This window comes from Catharus ustulatus, chromosome 3 (assembly GCF_009819885.2).
Source record: "Catharus ustulatus isolate bCatUst1 chromosome 3, bCatUst1.pri.v2, whole genome shotgun sequence".
In the NCBI taxonomy this organism is placed as follows: Eukaryota; Metazoa; Chordata; class Aves; order Passeriformes; family Turdidae; genus Catharus; species Catharus ustulatus.
Genome location: NC_046223.1, coordinates 42,514,558 through 42,534,162, shown reverse-complemented (window position 1 = coordinate 42,534,162; position 19,605 = coordinate 42,514,558). Strand labels below are relative to the sequence as shown.

At 41.9% G+C, this 19,605-nt stretch overlaps 1 protein-coding gene across 4 annotated transcripts in view; it reads right to left on the bottom strand.

The window, feature by feature from the left end:
• SMOC2 (SPARC related modular calcium binding 2) overlaps positions 1-18,905 on the bottom strand; it is a 141,405-nt gene extending 122,500 nt beyond the window's left edge. The window contains exon 1 of one of the 4 annotated variants that reach the window (XM_033056287.2): positions 18,336-18,905. In XM_033056287.2, coding sequence (XP_032912178.1) covers positions 18,336-18,410 — 75 coding nt within the window. In that variant the 5' untranslated portion in view covers positions 18,411-18,905. The remainder of the gene's footprint in view (positions 1-18,335) is intronic. The other 3 variants (XM_033056289.2, XM_033056286.2, XM_033056288.2) reach the window with 3 other exon arrangements.
• Between the last annotated feature and the right edge of the window lie 700 nt (positions 18,906-19,605).

Here is a 19,605-nt window from a genome sequence, read left to right as displayed (position 1 = left end):
TTCCTTCACTTGGACACACAGATGTGCACATAGGCACAGACATGTCCCTCTGCAGCTTCTGTCTCTGGCAGCCTACCCACGCCTCAGCAAGGTTTGCTTGCACTTCTTGGTTTATAGGGTGTGGAAAGCAGTGAAAGCAATGTGGAAAGTGTTCTTCATTTCCTGCAACAGCTTGCTACTCACACCTGAGGAGACTGTGGATGCAGAAACTTTACCTACAGGTTGCTGTCCTATCAGATACATGAACACAGGCTGTCAACAGTCTGGTTACTGCTGTCTGGCAAAACAACAGCCAATATGACGTGGGAACCTACAAAACCTAATGTTCCTTAGGCACACTGGGTGGTTAGCTGTAAGACAGCAGCACACACATTGCTTCCACAGTCTGAGTCAGCCCACTACACAGAGGGTTGCATTCTTTCACAGTTTTCTGCAGATCCCCTGTTCAGTCTTTTCATGACTTAGGTGATGATGAGTCCCTTCAGTTTTGTTTTGTACTGCGCTAGCTTCTTTTAATTCTCCTTCTCCAAGGGAAAAGTCTTCACTCACAAACAGCAAAGCAGCTTCAGCACAGCTTATGTGCTCAGATGAGAAGTTAATTGTCTCTGCTGCCTGTGCATTTCATAGCAATTAAAGCTATAAAAATCTGTATTATAGAAAGCACACTGTAACTCAACATCAACTAGAATGCAGAGGTGGTTTACTGAGGTGCTTATGCAGGCACCAACCAACCCAGGACAGTTTTGTCCTGTAAAACTAGACACAAAGTTTGGCCTGTGCTTGCCTAAGTTGGTTTGTGTCACCTTGCCAAGATCAAAATCCTGACTGCCAGGATTTTTCATCAGAAGAGTTATTTTACAGATTATAGAGATTTATTAGGGTACATTCTGGTTGTTAGAACTTAATGTTGGCTCTCCATGTACGGGTCCTGAGATGACGCCCTTCATAAAGGTTTGGCTGTGTGAGCTCAGGACCAAAGGAGAGACAGCACAGCCCACTGGCAGCACCTCTTTCCTGGTGTCCCTGCAGAGGGGCTCCCATGCCATGCTGGAGAGCAGACAACCCTGCTGAGGCTTGTTGGACCCACAGGACCTACTTCCCATCTGAAACCTCACTGCCTGGCCTCTGCCTGATCCACTGCCCCTGCCACATTCCATCTTCCCCACAGGCTCTGCTCATCCATGCCCATACTCCATCCCACAAGCGACCTCCCACTTAGAGACCATCCCATACCTGGGGAGGCATCTGATGCCAGGGGCTGGGGCTCCCAGTGGGGCTGGGACAGGCTCCCACTGCTCCCACTCCCTGCTCCTCACAGCACCTGACACTCTAATGTAGACTTCTTGCCTTTTACATTACATTTTTTACCATATTAAGAGGCAGTTGTAGTGTTTCAAGTAAAAAGGAATTGGTCTCCTGAGACAAATGTGTAATGATTTTCTTTGGACCGAGGAAGGAAAATTCATTTTTAATTGAATAATATGAGAAAAAAAGCCTTACATGTGCTAATTTGTTGGACTCAAATGTGTTTAGACTGGGTTGTTGGGATGTTTTGACATTGGGTAATAAGGGTAATTGGAGAAAACAGCTGGACTTTTTTGACACTGAAAATTTTGATATGGGTAAGGTCACTCTGACACTAAGTCATAAAAGTGATATAAAGGAACTTGCACTATGAAACAAAGCAATTTTCTATATAACACCAAAGAGATCTTTAAAAATACATTAATTAACTAGCTTGAGATTTTTCAAAAATGCATCTTTGGAGACATCTCCCAAATCACATCCTTACACTTCTTCAGGCGATCATATATCCCATGCAAAGAAGAGTGTGAGTATGAAACAGAAAAAAACCCTGTGATAATAAAATAAATAGTTTCACTTCAAAGTGTTTGGCTTTGGTAATAGTTACTTAAGGACTTTTCCCCCCTGTTTCTGCAGGGATAAATCTGCAGCTATCTGTGGATATTTTGATATGCCTAGTCAGAAACAAATTTAGCAAAAGTAAAAAACAACAGCATGACATGTCTTATCTCAGCCTCTTGTTACTCAAAATTCAAATGTCAATTTGTCCCATACTTCAGATGTACCTACAAGATTGTCCTGCATGGCATGACAATTAACCAGCATTTATTATTTGCCTACAAGTGTTTCATGAACAGAGTCAAATTTTATAAGATATTTCAAGGCTGGAAAATATTCTGTAAAATATGCAAAATCCTTGGATATTTTAGCTGCTCTGTATTAAAGCTATGGTTGTTCTGAACAGAGGGCTTGATAAGCTGATTTTTAAATGAGCCACATTTATGACATACATCAAATCTTTCATCAGAAATAGATATTCACATATTAAAAATAGTAGAGAAACTTCTCAGGAAATTTGCAAAAAAAGAAAAAAAATGAATATTTGAATATTTCTATATTGTCTTCAATATTGAAATAAGATGGTGTGACTGCTAACAAGAAACTAAGAGAAGTTGCAGAATTTTATAATTTTGCAGAATACATTTCGGATTAGAAAAGATTTTCAGAAGAATCAGTTCATGAAACTTTTAAAACTGCATTAATTCCTGTTTAGCAGACATCCTTTTACTGAAACAAAATTATAATTATAGCAGCCTGTAGCTTCATCCATGTTACACTGCATATGAAATTCTGCAGCTGTTTGACGTTCCTTCTAATCAAAATCCTTCTACTTAAAAATTGCTAGATTTCCTGCGTTTTTGTCTTCTGTCAGTTCTCTTTGGAAACCAAGCTCTTTTGCATTACTACACATCTCTGGAATACAGTAAGAGTGCTTCTCCATCTCCTTAAGAATTTCAATAAAATCAACCAAGTTTACAGAAAACTTTCATAAGAAGAGCTGCTTGTTAACAAGTGTTTTCTCTAAAAATGCAACATTTCATAGGCAAATTGCCTTTTATAAAACTTATTTTAAAAACCTCAAAATTCTTATTCTTTCTCTCTTTATGCTAATACAGTTTTTAATCACTTGTATTTTTTTGATTACATAATTCTTATAATGAGAGAAAACATTCAGCCATTCATCTAATCAGATTAGCTAGGAAAGATTCCACATGCTTTGTTACTGGTAACAGCTTTTTTAAAATCTCAGATAATGAAAAGCCATCTATCCCCAAATGAAGGAAATTAGTTAAAAGCAAACAAAAAGACCAAAAAAATGAGTCAGTACATGCATGTACATGATTTGGGCAAGAGGAAAGCACCTTCCCTAGGCTGCCTGGAGCTAGATGGCTATCTTGTATATGATATTGATTGACAAATTCTTCTTTTGTGCTTTTCTTTTTTGATCCTTCAAAATCATATGTACCTATCTTTGGATATTTGTGACTCTTCTCTCTCTGTTTTTCAGCCCATGCTATAGCTGATACAATTTTCAGCCTCTCACAAGCGCTTCTTTGAGTAGATGAGGAAGCCATCCTTTTCACCAACTCAGTGATGGTAAATAAACAGCAACATCTGGGCAACTGCAACTGTGCCTCACATGTGAGGTTGTTTGTATACTCAGCCATCAACCAGAAACACAGTCACCTAGGAATAAAGCAGAAATATTTGCCAACTTTTTTTTTTAACCTGTTTGTCTCCTATGTTTCTGAGGGACATTACAGGCACACTGTCACCAATCTGGCCTTTACCAGAACATCAGGATTACCTACCAATCCCTAATATATATTTTCTACCAGGAAGGGGTCCCCAGACAAATTCCCAAACAACCTACCACATAGAGTGGGACTGCACTTCATCAGACAGATCAGCCGCTCTCCACAGGGTAAGGGAAGTGTCAATAATGAAACTGAGTGCAGCTGATAAATTATCCCTAGGGTAACAGAGTACTGGGTATGTATTTTATTAGGTGATGAGCAGAAGAAGGGTAACATCTGGATTCACAGTCTATCAGGCTAAATCTGCCAAGTGTTCAATTCAAGTTCAGTTTATTTCAACAACACTGTAACAGTTAAATGGATTCCCATGGCACAGATCCCAATGCTATATGGAAAATGAAATAGCAATAATGCAATGGTGTCCACCTTTGACACGCAAAATGCACTGAAGAAAAAGATCTGAGAGACAGCAGATAGCCATCAGCTATTTAAGACAGCAAAACAGCAAGCAACAGAGATCTCTGAGCTAGAAAAAGCTTAACATCTTGATCAATGTGCTACCACAATAATGCAAGTGACCTGAACACAGAAAGACCAGCCCTTCTTTTCACAGCATCGTTCACAGTTTCAGGTTAAGGGACACGAGGGAGTCCTGGCCACATTAACTGAAATAACAGCACTGACTTTTTTCACACAGTTGGTAAGACAGAGGATGTCTGTTGAAAACACAAACTCCCTCATTCCATATTTCCATAGGCAATCTGTAGGAATTTTAAAACAATGTGTAAGCACTTTTGGACAACATGGGAAGTTGTCAGCTAAGGAAGCAGCTAAGGAAGTTCACCTGACATACTGCAGTCAAGCTCAGCAGGATTCCAGGCCATGGGGAACAGCAGGACTGCTTGAGAGGCATGGAAAAAGAGTGCATTGTGAAACCAGTGCACACTGAATGGGCTTGCCCAGATAATGTAGTCAGAATGAAGAGCAGGTATTTTAGCTCTCCCAGTTTCATGAGCTTTTCTTAATGATTGTATAGCTGAACCATACACATACACACTCTCAGGTCTAATTAACAGAGTTGTATGCACAGATAGTGTATGTCACTGAGGTAACATGAATCATTTGGACATTGCCTTACAGGTTGCTTGTAAGAAAAGAATTTTAAAAAAATGTGTGCATGTTATTTACAGCCCATTTTATTTATAACCCATTTTGAAACAAACATACTAGTTCTGAGGGGAAAAAAGAAACATAAAAAAATCTGAGACTCAATCTTTTTTCTGCACACATTTTTGGCATGAGCACAGCTCCTCATTCTGTTGACTTCAAAACTGTGTCTCTTGCAAGTTCTGCTCATTTCTATTTCAATGCAGCCAGTGCTTCCACCATGCTAAGGTATCTATAAGCCAGTCTCTGTCTCCCAGAAGAGTCTTTGGAGCTTCACTGAGCATGTTGTTTAAGAACAGTTGTGTCTTGGAAGAGATTGTGCCTTTGCCACAAAGACCAAAATCATCATATTCACAGGGGTAAAAAAAACAACACAGTAGTCTCATAGTAACAGTTTTGGTGGATATGAGATTTATCTAATTTGTAGCAAGAGAGTGAGATATATTTGCCCTGAAAAGTGAACAACAGGATTTTAACAAGTTTTATTTCATGAATTAGCAGCTATTTCAATGGACCTTTAGGTTCTGTAGTCACATGCATGTGTCAATAACATATAAGAAGAACAAATATGACAACAGGATTGATTCAAGAAACACCATCTGGTAGCAATAAACAGCAGGGAGAGCTGATTTTATACTCTATATGCCCAGCATATGCCCAGTGGTATCCTTTTCATCAAATTCTACCTGCATACACAAAAAGCTGCCAACATGTTTCAGTTATGAACAGCACCACGACCCAGATACATAGAGACGAAAGGATTTTACCACACCTCCCAGGCTTCATATCCAAACATGCACATTGATAGTATCTGTTTCAGGCACTTCAATTATCTCCAAGTTCCTCTGCACACTCCTGCCCTTATGGGGTAAACCCATAGTTTCCCTTGTTCCAGAATAAGAGGACAGACAGATGCCCAGCTTTGTCTTGCTGAAACTGCCACTGGACTCAGCAGGATGTTATGGAGAAGGCTGGACACACCCATTACAAATACTGTGGAATATCAGGATTGCTATTATGCAATCCATCCTCTGGGACCCATGCACAGCTGAACCTGCAGCTCCTGTATCCACAACACACAGGCCACGATCAGGGATCTCCACTTGAGCTGAGTGCCTGTCTCCAAGTAACACAGGGATGTACAGAAGCAAAGTGATATTCCAGAGAGCCGGGACAGAAACTGCAGTTGTGACAGCCCTCTTTACCAGGAAGGACTGAAGCATGGTGAGGCATAATTATTTCTGATCTTTTAGAAGAGTGTACAACCAGGGCAAACCATCTCTTCCTCTCACCCATGCTACTTCCTTGAACTGCCTTGCAGACACCTGGCACACATCACACAACTTTTTAATCAATACAGGACACAGAATGCGTGCATATGACATATGCAGCCCTCAGGCTATTTCATAGTCACGACAAATGAAAGGAAATTTGGTAATCAGCTCAAATTATACTTTGACAACAGCTTCTAAATCTCACTCCACTGAACAGTTTTCTAGCAAAAACAGAAGCAGGAAAAAAATAATAACAAAGTTTTAAAAGATGTTGACCTTTATCCAGCAAGAAGCACCAGGTATGAGAAAAAGAAAGCATATAGTGTAGACACACATGCACACCTGCTTTGCTGTTGTTGACAGCAGACAGCTGCAGGGCTCTTCCTGAGAGACATCCTGCATACCACAGAAGAGCTGGAGAGTATGAACTGTGACCCCCTTCAGCTTTAATAGACTTGTCTTTTTTTTTTCACTTTTCCATCCATCATGCACACTCTTTCTAATGTTTGTCTCAATTTTATGAAGATCCCTGGAGGGAATTTCATTGCATCTCTGACACTGCTTTAATTGCTGTCAGCTGGAAATAGTGAATTTTTACATGTGATTAGTCCTATTTGTAACCTCCTAAATTCATTGGAGACGTCTGCTTGCTTCTTATTTCTATTAAATGAATGTGATTTCCTGACATGGCTGTAAAATGAATCTGACTTGGGAGTTTCCTGACCCCCAGGTGTGTTGAGAAGACTCAGGATAGCAGTTTTCAATAAACAATTTACTTTTGTAAGAAGGAAAGACACTGTGTGACCTTTTGATTTCTCCTGTCATAATAGGCAATGCATGCAGTAAAAGCTCTATTCTGTCATTATTTAGAATGATAATAGCTACTAAAATAAAATCAAATATTGCCTGAGGCAGTTCCTGAAGTGGCCTGATCTGAGATTTGAAGGGAGATGTTATTCTTTTTGTTCTTTTCAGTCTTTAGATTACACAAATTCATCAAGTAAAATACACAGCTGTCCTATAGCACTTCCAACACAGTCAAAACCTAACAACTTAGAAATCTTGTCAAATGAAAAACAACACTAGACTCCTATGCATCTTTCCCTTAGATCAAAACATACAAACAACAAAAAAAATTTGCACATCAAAGCAGTCATATCAAATTACATAAACTTCAGGGGAAAAGTATCTGACATTCTAGTTATTAACCTCAAGGGAACTTCAAGCTTTTATGGGGGTTTTCCAATCATAGCTGAAAAAGAAAAGGAAGAAAAGGTTTGCATGGGAATATAATGTACATAATGTACCTCTGCACACACATACATGACACACATGGGTCATCTTAAGGTAGAAAATGGCAATCTAGGGAATTTATTGCAGCTGATGGATATGACATTCTGAAGCCACAGAAAGCCAATAAGACATTCTGTGCTTCTTAATAATGCCTGACACCTCTCTGAGTTTGCCAGGAGAGCCTTTGGACCAGGTTTCCCAGAGGGTTTTTGGTGCTCTGCAACAGAAAAAGAGAGTATACTCAGAGGTGATGAATGTAGCAGCAAGACCCCTCTCAGCACTTTGGACTGCACTCACAGGATGGAAGCACCTTTCATCCAAACCCATCTCCTCTTCTCCTTTGAAAGGTAGGGAAGGGCAGTGGGTAGAAATGCTTCCAGCTCCATCTGACCTACCTGCAAAAATAGGGAGAGGCATCCAAACATTCGTGTTATTCTTTGTAGGAAGACCAGGCTGCGTTGATTCAGGGCTCTTTTTCTTTAGGGGAGAAAGAGTTTTGCACCATGAAAGGAAACACATACCACAGCCTGAGAACCCCAGCTTTAGGGCAATGATAAGGTTGAAACACTAAGCTCTCACAAGTCAGGAAATACCAAGCAGATGACACTTGGCTCTCTGCACTGTGCAGAACACTTTGGCCAACAGCATGACAAGAGAAATTTTGCTGATCACTTCCTGTAATGTTGAAATGCTTGCTCCAATTCTTTACAAAAGGTAGAGTAGGATCAAACATGTATTTCTCTGTGTGCGTGTGTGTGTGTATATACACACACATATATAAGAAAGTCTATACAAAACAACCAGCTTGGATAACTTGCAGAGGGTGTAAGGAACCAAATTGTGGCCACGACTGCCTGATGAACTCTACTATTTGTATATCCTCGGCTATTTGTGTTCAGTCTCATCTGCAAGAAGGTGTCATTCAAGATTTATTTATTACTGGCAGACCAAGAAGGCCAACCAGGCATGAGCCTCTTTTGCCCAAAACATTGTACAAACACAAAGAGCTTGCAGTCTACAAATAGAAAAAGCATGTAAACACTGAAGATGTACTAAGATCAACTTAGATCAACCCAGATGAACTAGATGGGGAAGAAGAATACTGATGAAAAATCTACAGCGGTCAGAGAACCCAGTCAAAACTGTGAGTCCCACAGGATGCCAGTTTCCAGGTCCTCTGGGATCACTCCTAGCAGCAGTTTCACCTCAGTACTACACATATTGTAAACCTGTGATTATCTCACCAGTCACTTTACCAAATCAGCAGTGCTGTGTCTAGAAACCAGCAGTGCTGTGTCTACTGAGCTTTAGTGAGTCTTGTCACCAGCCACAAAATGCAAAAATTAATCTCTATCAGCCATTTAGTCTTGGTGCCAGGTCTGGCTTTGTTCATCCAGTAGGAAATACCCTGACTCTCTCATTGCCCTACACCTCTCCTGGTCTTGCAGCTAATGAACATAAACACTGACACTTCATAAGAGAAGTACTTGATACCCATTTTGCAGTGGAGAAAATTGCTCCACTAGCTACAGGCAAGTAGACATTTGAGCTCTGCTTTTTGCCATATTCCCTTCAGAGTGAAATCTATTATCCATGCATGAATATTGCCTTGTAATTTTATTGCAAATTAATGGAAGTACATTATCAAGTAACGACAGTTTTTGCTCTGGGATTCAGCACCTGGAAAAAGGAAGCTTGAACAGAAGAGCAATTTACCAAATGAACACTTCTTTCAAAAAAAACACTTTCCTTTTCTCTCAGAAATGTAATTTATGGAACCTTTCAAGGAGAAAACATGATGGAAAGACAAAACCTCCTGTTTAAAGTTCAGATTTGCAACTAAATCCACTTAGGCTGAAATCTATCAAAAATTTGGCATGCTTGGAAACTACCGTCCCAGGAGGACATGGTCTGAAATGCAATCCCATTAAATACAGTGTAAAAAATAAGTTGTCCACTTTGTTTTGTCTTGCTCACCAGAATTTATGTAATAAATGCTGCAAAAAGGAACAGCATGGATACACTAAATGAAATTAATATGCCCTATGCTTTCTGCAGACTGAACCCCTCCTCAGTCTCTCAGCCAAGAGCATCTCATATGTTAAGCCATATATTCCCTCTTGTCTACCCCAGCCTGCCTGAGCTCTCATGAATGCTAATTCATGTTAATTAATGTCAAGCCACGCCATGTCATTAAAGACACTTTCTTTTTGCAGAATTCTTTTCTACCTTTCAATAGTTTGACTATTTTTCCATTTGAGATTTTTCCCATTTGAGTTCAGATCTGACCTGCAACTGAGTGGCAAGTGCTGAAGAATTAAGGTACCCAGCTGTTCCTCTCCGGACTAAACGCAACGGGGAGGGAAACAAGGGCTTCCCCTCCTTCCAGCCCTTCCCAGAGGAGACGGGGCAGACAGCGCTGCTCTTGCTCTCCCTCCCGTGGTGGATCCCTGAAAAGCCATGGAAGAGGAGAGGTGACCTCCCTGTCCCTGAGGATGCTGCTCAAGTTGTGCCACCACTCTGCACCCGCAGCGGAATGGATGGGGGGAGAAATGGAGACATATCTGTACAGACCCTCCCATCTCTGCTTTCTATTTTGAGTAATTTAAATCCTTGATGGCTGTTTTCCAAAAATAAGCCATCCAACACACCAGAGATAATTTACTAAACAAATAATCCTATGGTTAACTCAAAGCCTGATTTATTTTCTATGTTGACAATCTTTTTAATTTCTGCACCCTCTTGTGGGGACAAAGGTATCTTTACAATATGTGCTACCCTCGAGTACATCATAGCATACTTATTTCAGGACCAAGTTTCACTTACATGATTTCATTTGTTTGATAGAAATTTTTACTTTTAAAAAGTCACTTTTAAAAAGTGACATTTGCCGCTGTGATTTTTCACTCTAGAAGACTCATCAGCCTACATTGACAACTGCTGCTTGGACTTGAGCAGTGTTATACAGCACTGTAGGTAAAAAAAGGTGAGGCACACTGACCACAGCACTAACAAATACAACTTTACAGAGCCTGGGTCAGTGTCACTGACACCCCTTTGTCTGCACTAAGAGACATCCATGTGGAGGCTACAGTGAATAAGAACTGATTAATACACTGTGATTAAATGCAATAAATAATTCTTCACCTGCACAGACAAGGACAAATAAATTAACTGAGATAACTGAACCAGAGACCATTGGTAAGCTGTGTTCAATGTGTCTTCCTGCTTCTAACAGAAAATCTTTTAATTTTAAGACCATTAGGATTACCTCACAGTCCCAAAGAGGAACTCAGTGTGTTTGGATGATCGCAGAAAATCAGGATGAAGACAAATGCACGGAAACCAGCCTGGCACAATACGTATCAGCCTCATTGAGAAGAGATTCTCACATTTTAGTATCACCATCTTCCTGACATGCTGTCAGTGTCACATTTCTACCTCGTATTCTCAGAACAGTGGCCCCAAACATAGATTCTACCATTTGCAGAAAGATGCCTCTGTGAAGAGCAGCATCTAGAAAAGAAAAGCATTTGGGAAGCAATTCTCTGGATGGCATGACTTAGGTCCCCAGTTCACATACTTTTTATTCTGTGATATTTCCAGACACATGTCTGTAGACATGCTGCAGTTAAAACATGGTTAAAATGGTTTGCATGCCTACTAAAATGTCACCCACTCTTCTACCCATCCTTCAAAGTAGTAATGAGACTCAAGGGCAGATTTTACTCAGATTAAACTCAACCATTCTTCCACTTTAATCCAGTCAAGAGCAAGAAAAAGATAATGGACCTGAGGCATTGCCTTCCCACTCTGATATCCAGAACACCTGCAATCTGCAGGTTTTCTCTGTACTTCAGCATGCTACATGAATCACAGTGAGTCCATCCTGAATACTAATAAAATTAATATTTACCTGTCGCTAATTGCATTTCAAAAAATGTACTAATCTCTCCTGAACTTTTGCATTGTTTACTCACTGATAGTACCTTATTTTAATTCTGAGAAAAGGTCAGAATATTAGTAATTGCATGATCAAGGTAGCCCAAGTAAAAAGACTGCAAAGACTTCATGGCAGCAATTTTATTCTAAAAATCTGCAAAATACAATATGAACCCATGACTTAAAAAGCATTGCAAAGTAAAGGCATTTTTCTTTATTTGCATGTAAGTACTCTTTAGATGCTCTAGGACAGATTCAAAGATTTATAGCATACATATGACACCTAATTTGTATAGTTTAAAAATGAACAAGTAAAAGACAAGAAAGTATATTATTAACTCCTCAAAACAAATTTAAGGCAACACAAAAGAAAAAAATTATCTTTATTCATTGACTCAGAAGTTGACACAACAAGCAGCCCTAAAGTAAATGAAGGAAGAAAAGCTAGGTTTTGGATAGGTATGATGTAAACATTCTCGAGTAAGTTTTCTAGCAACCCACTGAGCAAGCCAGGGAGAGAGCTGGAAAGGACTGCCTTCAGGAAATGTTTTCTCTTTCTGTCCCAACCAGAATTCTAGGTTGCATTCTCTATTAGCCTGGATTTTCAACAGCTGATGAAACACTTAGTGGTCATTTTTAAAAGGTAATAAAATAGAGAGGGGAAAAAAAATCACTGAAGGGCAGTTACTAACTTATCAAAGCAATTTTTTCTGCAAGGATCAGCTAAAACTTCCATTTGGGAGACTGACTTCACAGGTTCTGTGGTAAGATGTGACACTGCATTAGCTGTGCTGCTTGACAGGCACTGATAATTTGGTAATGTCATATTAAGTAACCCACTGATACCAAGTGTTATCACACCAATCTCAAAACTTGTCCAAATTCTTCTAGGCAGCTTTCACTTCCCCATAACCAAAGTTTGTATCCTTGTATCCCATGCATACCACTGCACTATGCAATGGCTGTCATTCAGACCATGGGACATATATGGGGCAGCTGGGGAAAGGCTGAAAAACTGCAGGAAAAAATGCAGGTATTTAGGTTGTACCTTCTCTGCTTAGTTTATTTGCTTATACACAATACCGTGTAACATCTCACTATCCCTCCTTTTCTTTTGGCATAAGTTATTCTGTGTGAGATTACCATACTGCAGATATTTTCTAAAGTATTTTCTCTTTCCAGTTTCCAGTGCCTCCAGTGTTGCACTGGAAAGTGTTTTATCTGCCACTGTAGATAATATTAAGGTAGTGATTAGTTATTAATAACCAGAAGTGGATAAAGAAATGTCAACAGAAGCATATCCAGAAAAGACAAAGGGCCATTGAGACCAAATGACTGGCATCACCAGATTTTTGCTGTAGAAGACAGCAGAGGGGTAGACAAGGCAGTATTCACAAAGTCAAAGTCAAAAACTACTTTGACGACATTAATTTGGAAGAAAACATTACAAAATTTCATTGTGAAATGGCCTTCTTCGTGAATCTATATTGTCAAATCTTTAAAAATCTGCCTCACAACCAGGAAATTAAGATGCATTTGGGTTTTGATTCTAAAAAAAACCGCAAAATTTTTGGAAATCCCCGAGTCCTTTGCAAGATGTAACCTCCTTTCACTCTGCAGATTGCCCCAAGACTGTTTGAATTTGTTCAGATAAAAAATGTCACTCCTGAACCAAACTCAGACCTTCATCGCTGTTCAAAAATAGGTCTTTGAATCCAACTCTTTCTTACTCAGTTTTTAATTTTCAGGCGCCTCTGCACTTCCTGGTCTCAGGCCTGAGAGGAAATGAAGTACCAAAATACCATGAAAATGGCTGTGCCTGTGGTGAGGCTGGTCTGGCTGAAGAAATGGAAACATGAGCAAAGTCCTGAGCAAGCCAGATCTTGAAAAGATCTGTAGCCTGGTTTCCAGACCAACAGGGTTCAGATAGGTTTTGGATAGCAGCTAAACCTTTGGAGGCTTTTCAGAATGAACTAAACCCTGAGGTTTGCCCACTGTCAAGAAACACAGCTGTTCCTCGAGGTATTGAGTAGGCAACAGGGGGCCAATGACAGCATCAAAAGTGGCCACAATATGCATGATCCATCCACTTCTTTATGTTTGCTCTGTCCTGCTCTTCCTGCCCCACTCACACTCATTCCTACTCTTCAATTCCAGTTTTAAAAATCTTATGGGCATGCAGTCAGCTGGTCATCCCCATTAATGTCTTACACATAAGATGCAGTTTATGTTTTCTGCATGCACAAAAATTACTTCTGACCCTCAATCAAAAGTTTCCTGACACTTTCAGTATCAACTCCCACAGGTTTTGCTGTTGTTTCTTTAATAAGAAGTGTCTTAAGAGTTTATTGCACGGAAGCATTGTTGAAAGTGTTTTACTTTCAGAGCTGATGTACCCTTGGTTGTACCAATGCCCATTTGCAGTAACAATGTTGTTAGGATCTGGAGCCACTTACAGTTTTATTTATGGTCTCGGTTTTTCAGTCACAATTAGAGTAACTTTTCCAAATGTTTTGGTTTGCAGGCGCCATCCAAATGGGTCCTTAACTTGGAAAGTTTTGATTGTGTTTAGCTTCCCTTTACTGAACCACCTTAGTGGTCCATCTTATATTGGTCAGTGTTGTGGAAGCTATCCAGCGCACTAAATGCCATTGAATACTCACAAAGCATGTGCCAAAAGAAAACAATTGTTCCCCAAAATATTCAGCTGCTGATGAAAGAAACTATTAACAGGCAGAGGTGTTCATTACAAGAAGTAATTTCAAGCAAACTTTCTTCCCTTGTAAGATCTATCGACTGCATTGAGAAAAGTACATGGTTCAGCAAGGCTTTGAAACAATAGTTTGTGGTATGTTGCAAGTCATCAAGATTTTAAAATAAGAAACACTTGTATCCTATTGTTTGTAGAAGTACATCCACACACACAACACTGCAACTGAGATGAAAGCAAAGTTGAGGGTTTCAAAAATGCAGTATAAACAATGACAAAGTGTGTTGGTAAGTGCAGTGATCATAAACTTACTTATTCGAGGAACAAAATGAGCTTCCTTCAAAGCACTGTGTTTCAAAACAAAAGTACCTATGCCTAATTTCCCCAATACAAGAAGTCAACAAGACTCAGGTCTCCTCAGTTTCATACATCCAGAAAGAAAGGGTGCATCTCACAGAGGAGAATGAAAATACAGTATTGCAATAACATCTCAACAGACTGTTACAAAAACTGCAGAGCGCTACCTGATTTTCTGTAAACAAGGTAAAAGGACAAGGCTACTTAAGACATTTTGTGGAATGTATTAATGTTTTACATTAGTATTTGACACAAGGGGAGAAAAAAACAGGAGCAGCCAAACTGGCTACAGTCCCTTCAGATCTCATGGGTCCTTAATAGACAGCTCTCAGCCTACCTTTCCATAATGAAAGTCATTGTTCTGTTGCCAGTATTTGTTAATTTGAAATAATGATAAATAGAATACTAAAGAACATTCTTGTCCTGCATGCATCCCTGAGGCTCAGTTAGCAATTAATAATTGGAATATTACATTTCCCCTCACTTTATCTAGTATTGCAATATTGTCCTACTCAGAAGACCAGAGTCCAGGAGCAACCTTAGCAAAGAGTAATTTTGGTGACAAGAAGCCAAGACTGGTACAAACTCAAAGCAACTTTGGACATTCTCTAACCCAGCAAATACACAGAAACCGTGAAACTCTTAGCCCTGGTGCACATCATGGCTTCCCAAAAAAGATTCAGGTATGCATCAGCCCATCTCTCATGTTCCTTCTCTATCCTGGCACATAGGCAGGCAGTCAAGTAACTTCTGTGTGGGTCCACAGTTTTGGCACAGAGGGACAGATTACAACACTCACACTCACTTTAGATATAGCCATGAGGTCCAGGGGATCAGACTCTAGACAGACTAGAGTATTTCAACTAGCTGCTCACTATTCTGATGCATCTGCCTGCCAGAAATCATCCTAATAGCTCTTACATGGTAGGAAGCCATATGCTCATCACTCCTTGCAAACCTGCAGTCATGTAAGGCTGTCAGACAATCAGAAATCTCTTGTAGGTATTGTTTGTGTGAAAACTCTGCCATTTATTGTTATTGTAATTTATTGCAAAGCTTCCAACATCTGAAAATCACATATTCACCTGGACTACAGACTTGGGTGCTTGCTGTGGGTATTTCTGTACAAGTGAAATGCAAAAATACTATTCCTAATTACATGGGGAAGCAGGTCTGTAAACTACTGAAAGTCTTTCCTGAAAGTAGTACTTGATCCATTCCTGGAGCTAGTGAGGACATGAAGTTAAAACAGCCCAGAGATCTCTTTATACAGATGAAAATTTTAAAGACATATGTTGATATCCTCCCTACCTTCCATGCCGTCACGCAGTTTGTTGCTTAGAGCCCAAGCAAAGAAAAAAACCTCTAATCCATTTGTTACCTTCTGGAAAATGGTAAGTTGCTTTTGCTAGAGGAAACTATGATTTTGTTGTCATGTGTCTGCCAAGGTTCTTATGTCGGATTTACTACTGCAGTAAAGGAGACTGTGTCCCTGTATACTGTCACCACCTGGCAAGATTAGCATACCTGCGACCGTATTGTCATCAGGGATGTGCATTCCCTGTCCATGATCATCCCACAGTTTTTATAAAACTCAGATCCACAGTGAAACATGGCCTGTTCCCATGACCTCTGGTTATTTATGAAAATTTCAGCCTTTATTTGTTACTCTTCAAGCCACAAAAAATAAAAATAAAAATAATCTGCATCCAATGTGTAGAAAAGAATGGCCATTCTCAGTTGCCACACAGTGGCAGGTGAAAAAAAAGCCATAGATTTTCTTGGTCGTTCTACACAGCTTGGGTTTGTAATTATGCAGATACTATCCATGAATATTTGAGAAAGGTACATGTGGAAAGGGGTTGTATAGTCTGTGAGCTACAAGCAAAATGACTACAGGAGTTAAGAATGATTAAGTGGTGTGGTACTTGTTGCTGTAACAGCACTGTTTTTTTATTGTTGTTGAAATAGGTAAGTACAGAAAGAGCAGAAATAAACCTGCCTCACTCAACGTTCAGCCTTGTGGGAAGATGCAGATGTGCATCCATCCCTGCGTGTGTTATTTCGTTCCTATGGGTGTCTGCCTGTGTCCATTACTTGTTACAGGGAAGGATTTCCAATGTAGTCCAGTATTTGTATGGGTGAGCCCTTTCCGTAAGAAGAGCACAGGCAGCAGAAAAACACGCATGAGCTCACTACCTACAGTCCTCTACTAACAAAGCTAGCTATGCCTACCAAAATGTTCACGTTCAATTCAGTCTGAAAACTTGAGGTCTTCAAAACCATCACCTTTTTCATAGCAGAGGCAGAGGGTGGGAATTCCACAAGGATTAACTTTTCTGCTCATAGTTCATAAAGATGCAGACTACTATAAGGTACAGAAATGAGTAATGCACACTCGGAATTGGTGAAAGAAGGAACAGAGGGACTTCTAACATCACTCAGATAACAGTGAATTAAATGCATTTGCATGAGTCTATGATATTTAATTTGCAAAAAGTTTGCCGAGGTGCTCTTGGCCAAATTTTTCTTCCCTTTTGTGAGGCAGACAACCGCTCACTAAATGAAACGTATATTCTGCAGTGATTTATATCCACATTTTAAAAGGTTATGACATCATTCGGGTTATGCATCATTTATTATAACAGTCACAATCACTCTTACTTTACATTTGGACAAACTAAGGTTTGGTAGCATTTCCAGTTTACTTCCACACTAATATTTAGAACGTTTTTTATGTACAGAGGAAAAGAATATTACATGTCCTATCTTGTAAATTATGTTTACATATTTGCTAAAGTGAACTTGAAAGTAAATTGCAATGTTAATCTGGTTACTAGAATAGTATATATCACCTGACAGTCTAAGGGGGCTTCAAATGAGGGTCTTAAAAAGTAGGATATATAATCACTTGACTTTATCTGTCCCAAACTTTAAAATGCCACATGCAATAAAATTCACAGAGCAAACTAATTCCTTTAAGGTTTTCAATTAGCAGCTTTTAATCTACAAATCATTTAAAAGACAAAAAAAAAAAAAAAAAAGTCAAACTTAGACAACACAGCAAAACTTTTCCCGAAGAATTTCAGGTATGACCAGCTCAGCCATCCCCCACTGCCATTTCAGCTTGAGCTGTCCCTATAGCACCTTACTCGATAAGGAGGGGAAAAGGAAAAAAAAAACAAAAAAAGAAAAAACTCAGCTCTCGGGATTTCACAGAAATTTTCTGAAAAACTTCAACAAAATAGGTCTATTTCACTTTGCAGCTGCCTGTAACTTTACCATAATAAACTCTGAGCACACAGCCTTCACCAAAACACTTAAAAACAGCTTGAAAGAGGTATTCGCTGCCCGTTATGTTTACTCAAGCACTTGTTTTAAAACACATTTAAGCAAAATGTTTTTATTTCTACAGATTGCATTAATTATAGCTTTGCAAACACTGCAAGCTCTACAAGAAGACTGAACGGAGCTATTAGCTGCAAACCTCAGGTCTTGGCTAGAAAAGTGGTTATGGCTTATTTAGTAAGCCCAATGAATTGGCTCACCCATCTCTACTCGGAGCTCCATGTATAGCATCACGGAGCCTGGAATAGCCAGAAAGGCTTGCTTCATGTCGCCTTATAATTAAAATAAAGTAAAATCGGTCAGCCCAAAAGCAGACCACGCTGCAGCATTATTCCTCCTCGGGCAAATGAAAGCATTAACAGGGACATTAACGCCTGACCGAAGTTCTGCGGGGAGCCGCAGTAAACCTGCCCTTGGCAGCGGCGAGCCGCGCTGTCCCGGCGGCGCTCGGCGGGGCGGCGGTGCCGGCTCTCCCGGGCGAGCCGCGGCGGAGCTCCCGCCCGGCCGGAGCGGGGAGCCGCGCTCGGCCCGGCAGCCGCGGCCGCCCCTGGCCGCCCGGGGGCCGCATCGCCCGCTCAGGTGCTCCCGGGAGCGCCCGGCCCAGCGGCAGGGTGGCCTTACCGTGAGAGCGGAGAGCTTCTGTGCCGGCACGGCGGGCAGCAGCTCCGGCAGCAGCAGCAGCAGCGGCACCCACATCCTGAGCGGCGGCGGCGGGCACGCAGCGGCTGCGGCGAGCGGAGCACCGCGACTCTCCTTGGGATGTCGCTCCCACCCCCGACGCCTGCTTTGGCTCCTTTTCAATCGCTCCGGCTGGGAGGTCCCAGCTCAGGTCCTCGGTCTTCTTTTTCCCCACCCCAGTCCTTCAAATTTGGGGACGCCTATAAAGCTGAGAGGCGGCACTTTCTCCCTCTCTCTGTGTCCCTCCCTCGCTCCTCGGGAGTGAGCCCCGGCCAGGAGATGCTCCCCAGCCTCTCCTCTCCCGGAGCCCTCCCACTGCCGGGGCAATCTGCCGGACGCCGCCGCCTCCCCCGGGGCGCTGCGCCTGCCTCCGCCTGGGGCGGGCTGCTGCCGAGACCCGGGCTCCCTTGCTCTGCCCTGCAGCCCCGAGCCCTCCGTGCAAGGGAAGCGGGAGGAAGCGAGTGGGACGGGCGGGGAGGACGCACGGCCGCCGGGAGCACGCGGGAAGGCACCGCCGCGGCTGCAGAGCCTGGCGGTGTGCGACCTCTCCGCGCCGCTCTGCCCTTTTCCTCTTATCCTTCCCCCTCCCCAGCCCGGCCTCCGCTTTCTCCTCCCAGACCCACAGATCCTCGCCGATTAACCCTCCCCGGTGCTCCTGGGGGACACCGCTTGCTTCCCCCGCAGGGTTTATTCCTCCCCCATCCCCGTTTCATGCTGAACGAACACGCAGAACACCGGCAGCCCTGGCAGGCGGGCAGCTGCTCCCGACCTCCGCCGCGCTGAGCCCCGACCTCCTGCGGGAGTGCCCCGGCCCCGCCGGGCACCGCACGGGGCGGGAGCCGGGCCCGCGGCACCCAGGTCTCTGGGCTGGGACAGAAGCCCGGTGGCAGCTGCTCGTGGGGCTGCCAGGCACGGCGGGGAGCGGGACTGCCGGCCCCGGGCGGGATACCCCGGGGGGATGCGGGGCCACCACTACGCGTGCAGGTAGTGCCAGGTGAAATCTTCCACCACGGAGTTATGCGCTTTTCTTGCTCATCTCTTAGGAGACAAATAGAGGTCTGTTTATGTTTCCTTACTATGAAGGATCTCCTCATCCCTGCTGCCTGAAAGAAACCCTTTCACTACAGTTTTGTCACTGGAGTTCCCCGCTCCTCCCGCGAACCCAGAGCGCACTGCCAGCCTGCAGAGATTCCCAGAGTTAAGTGGTACTACC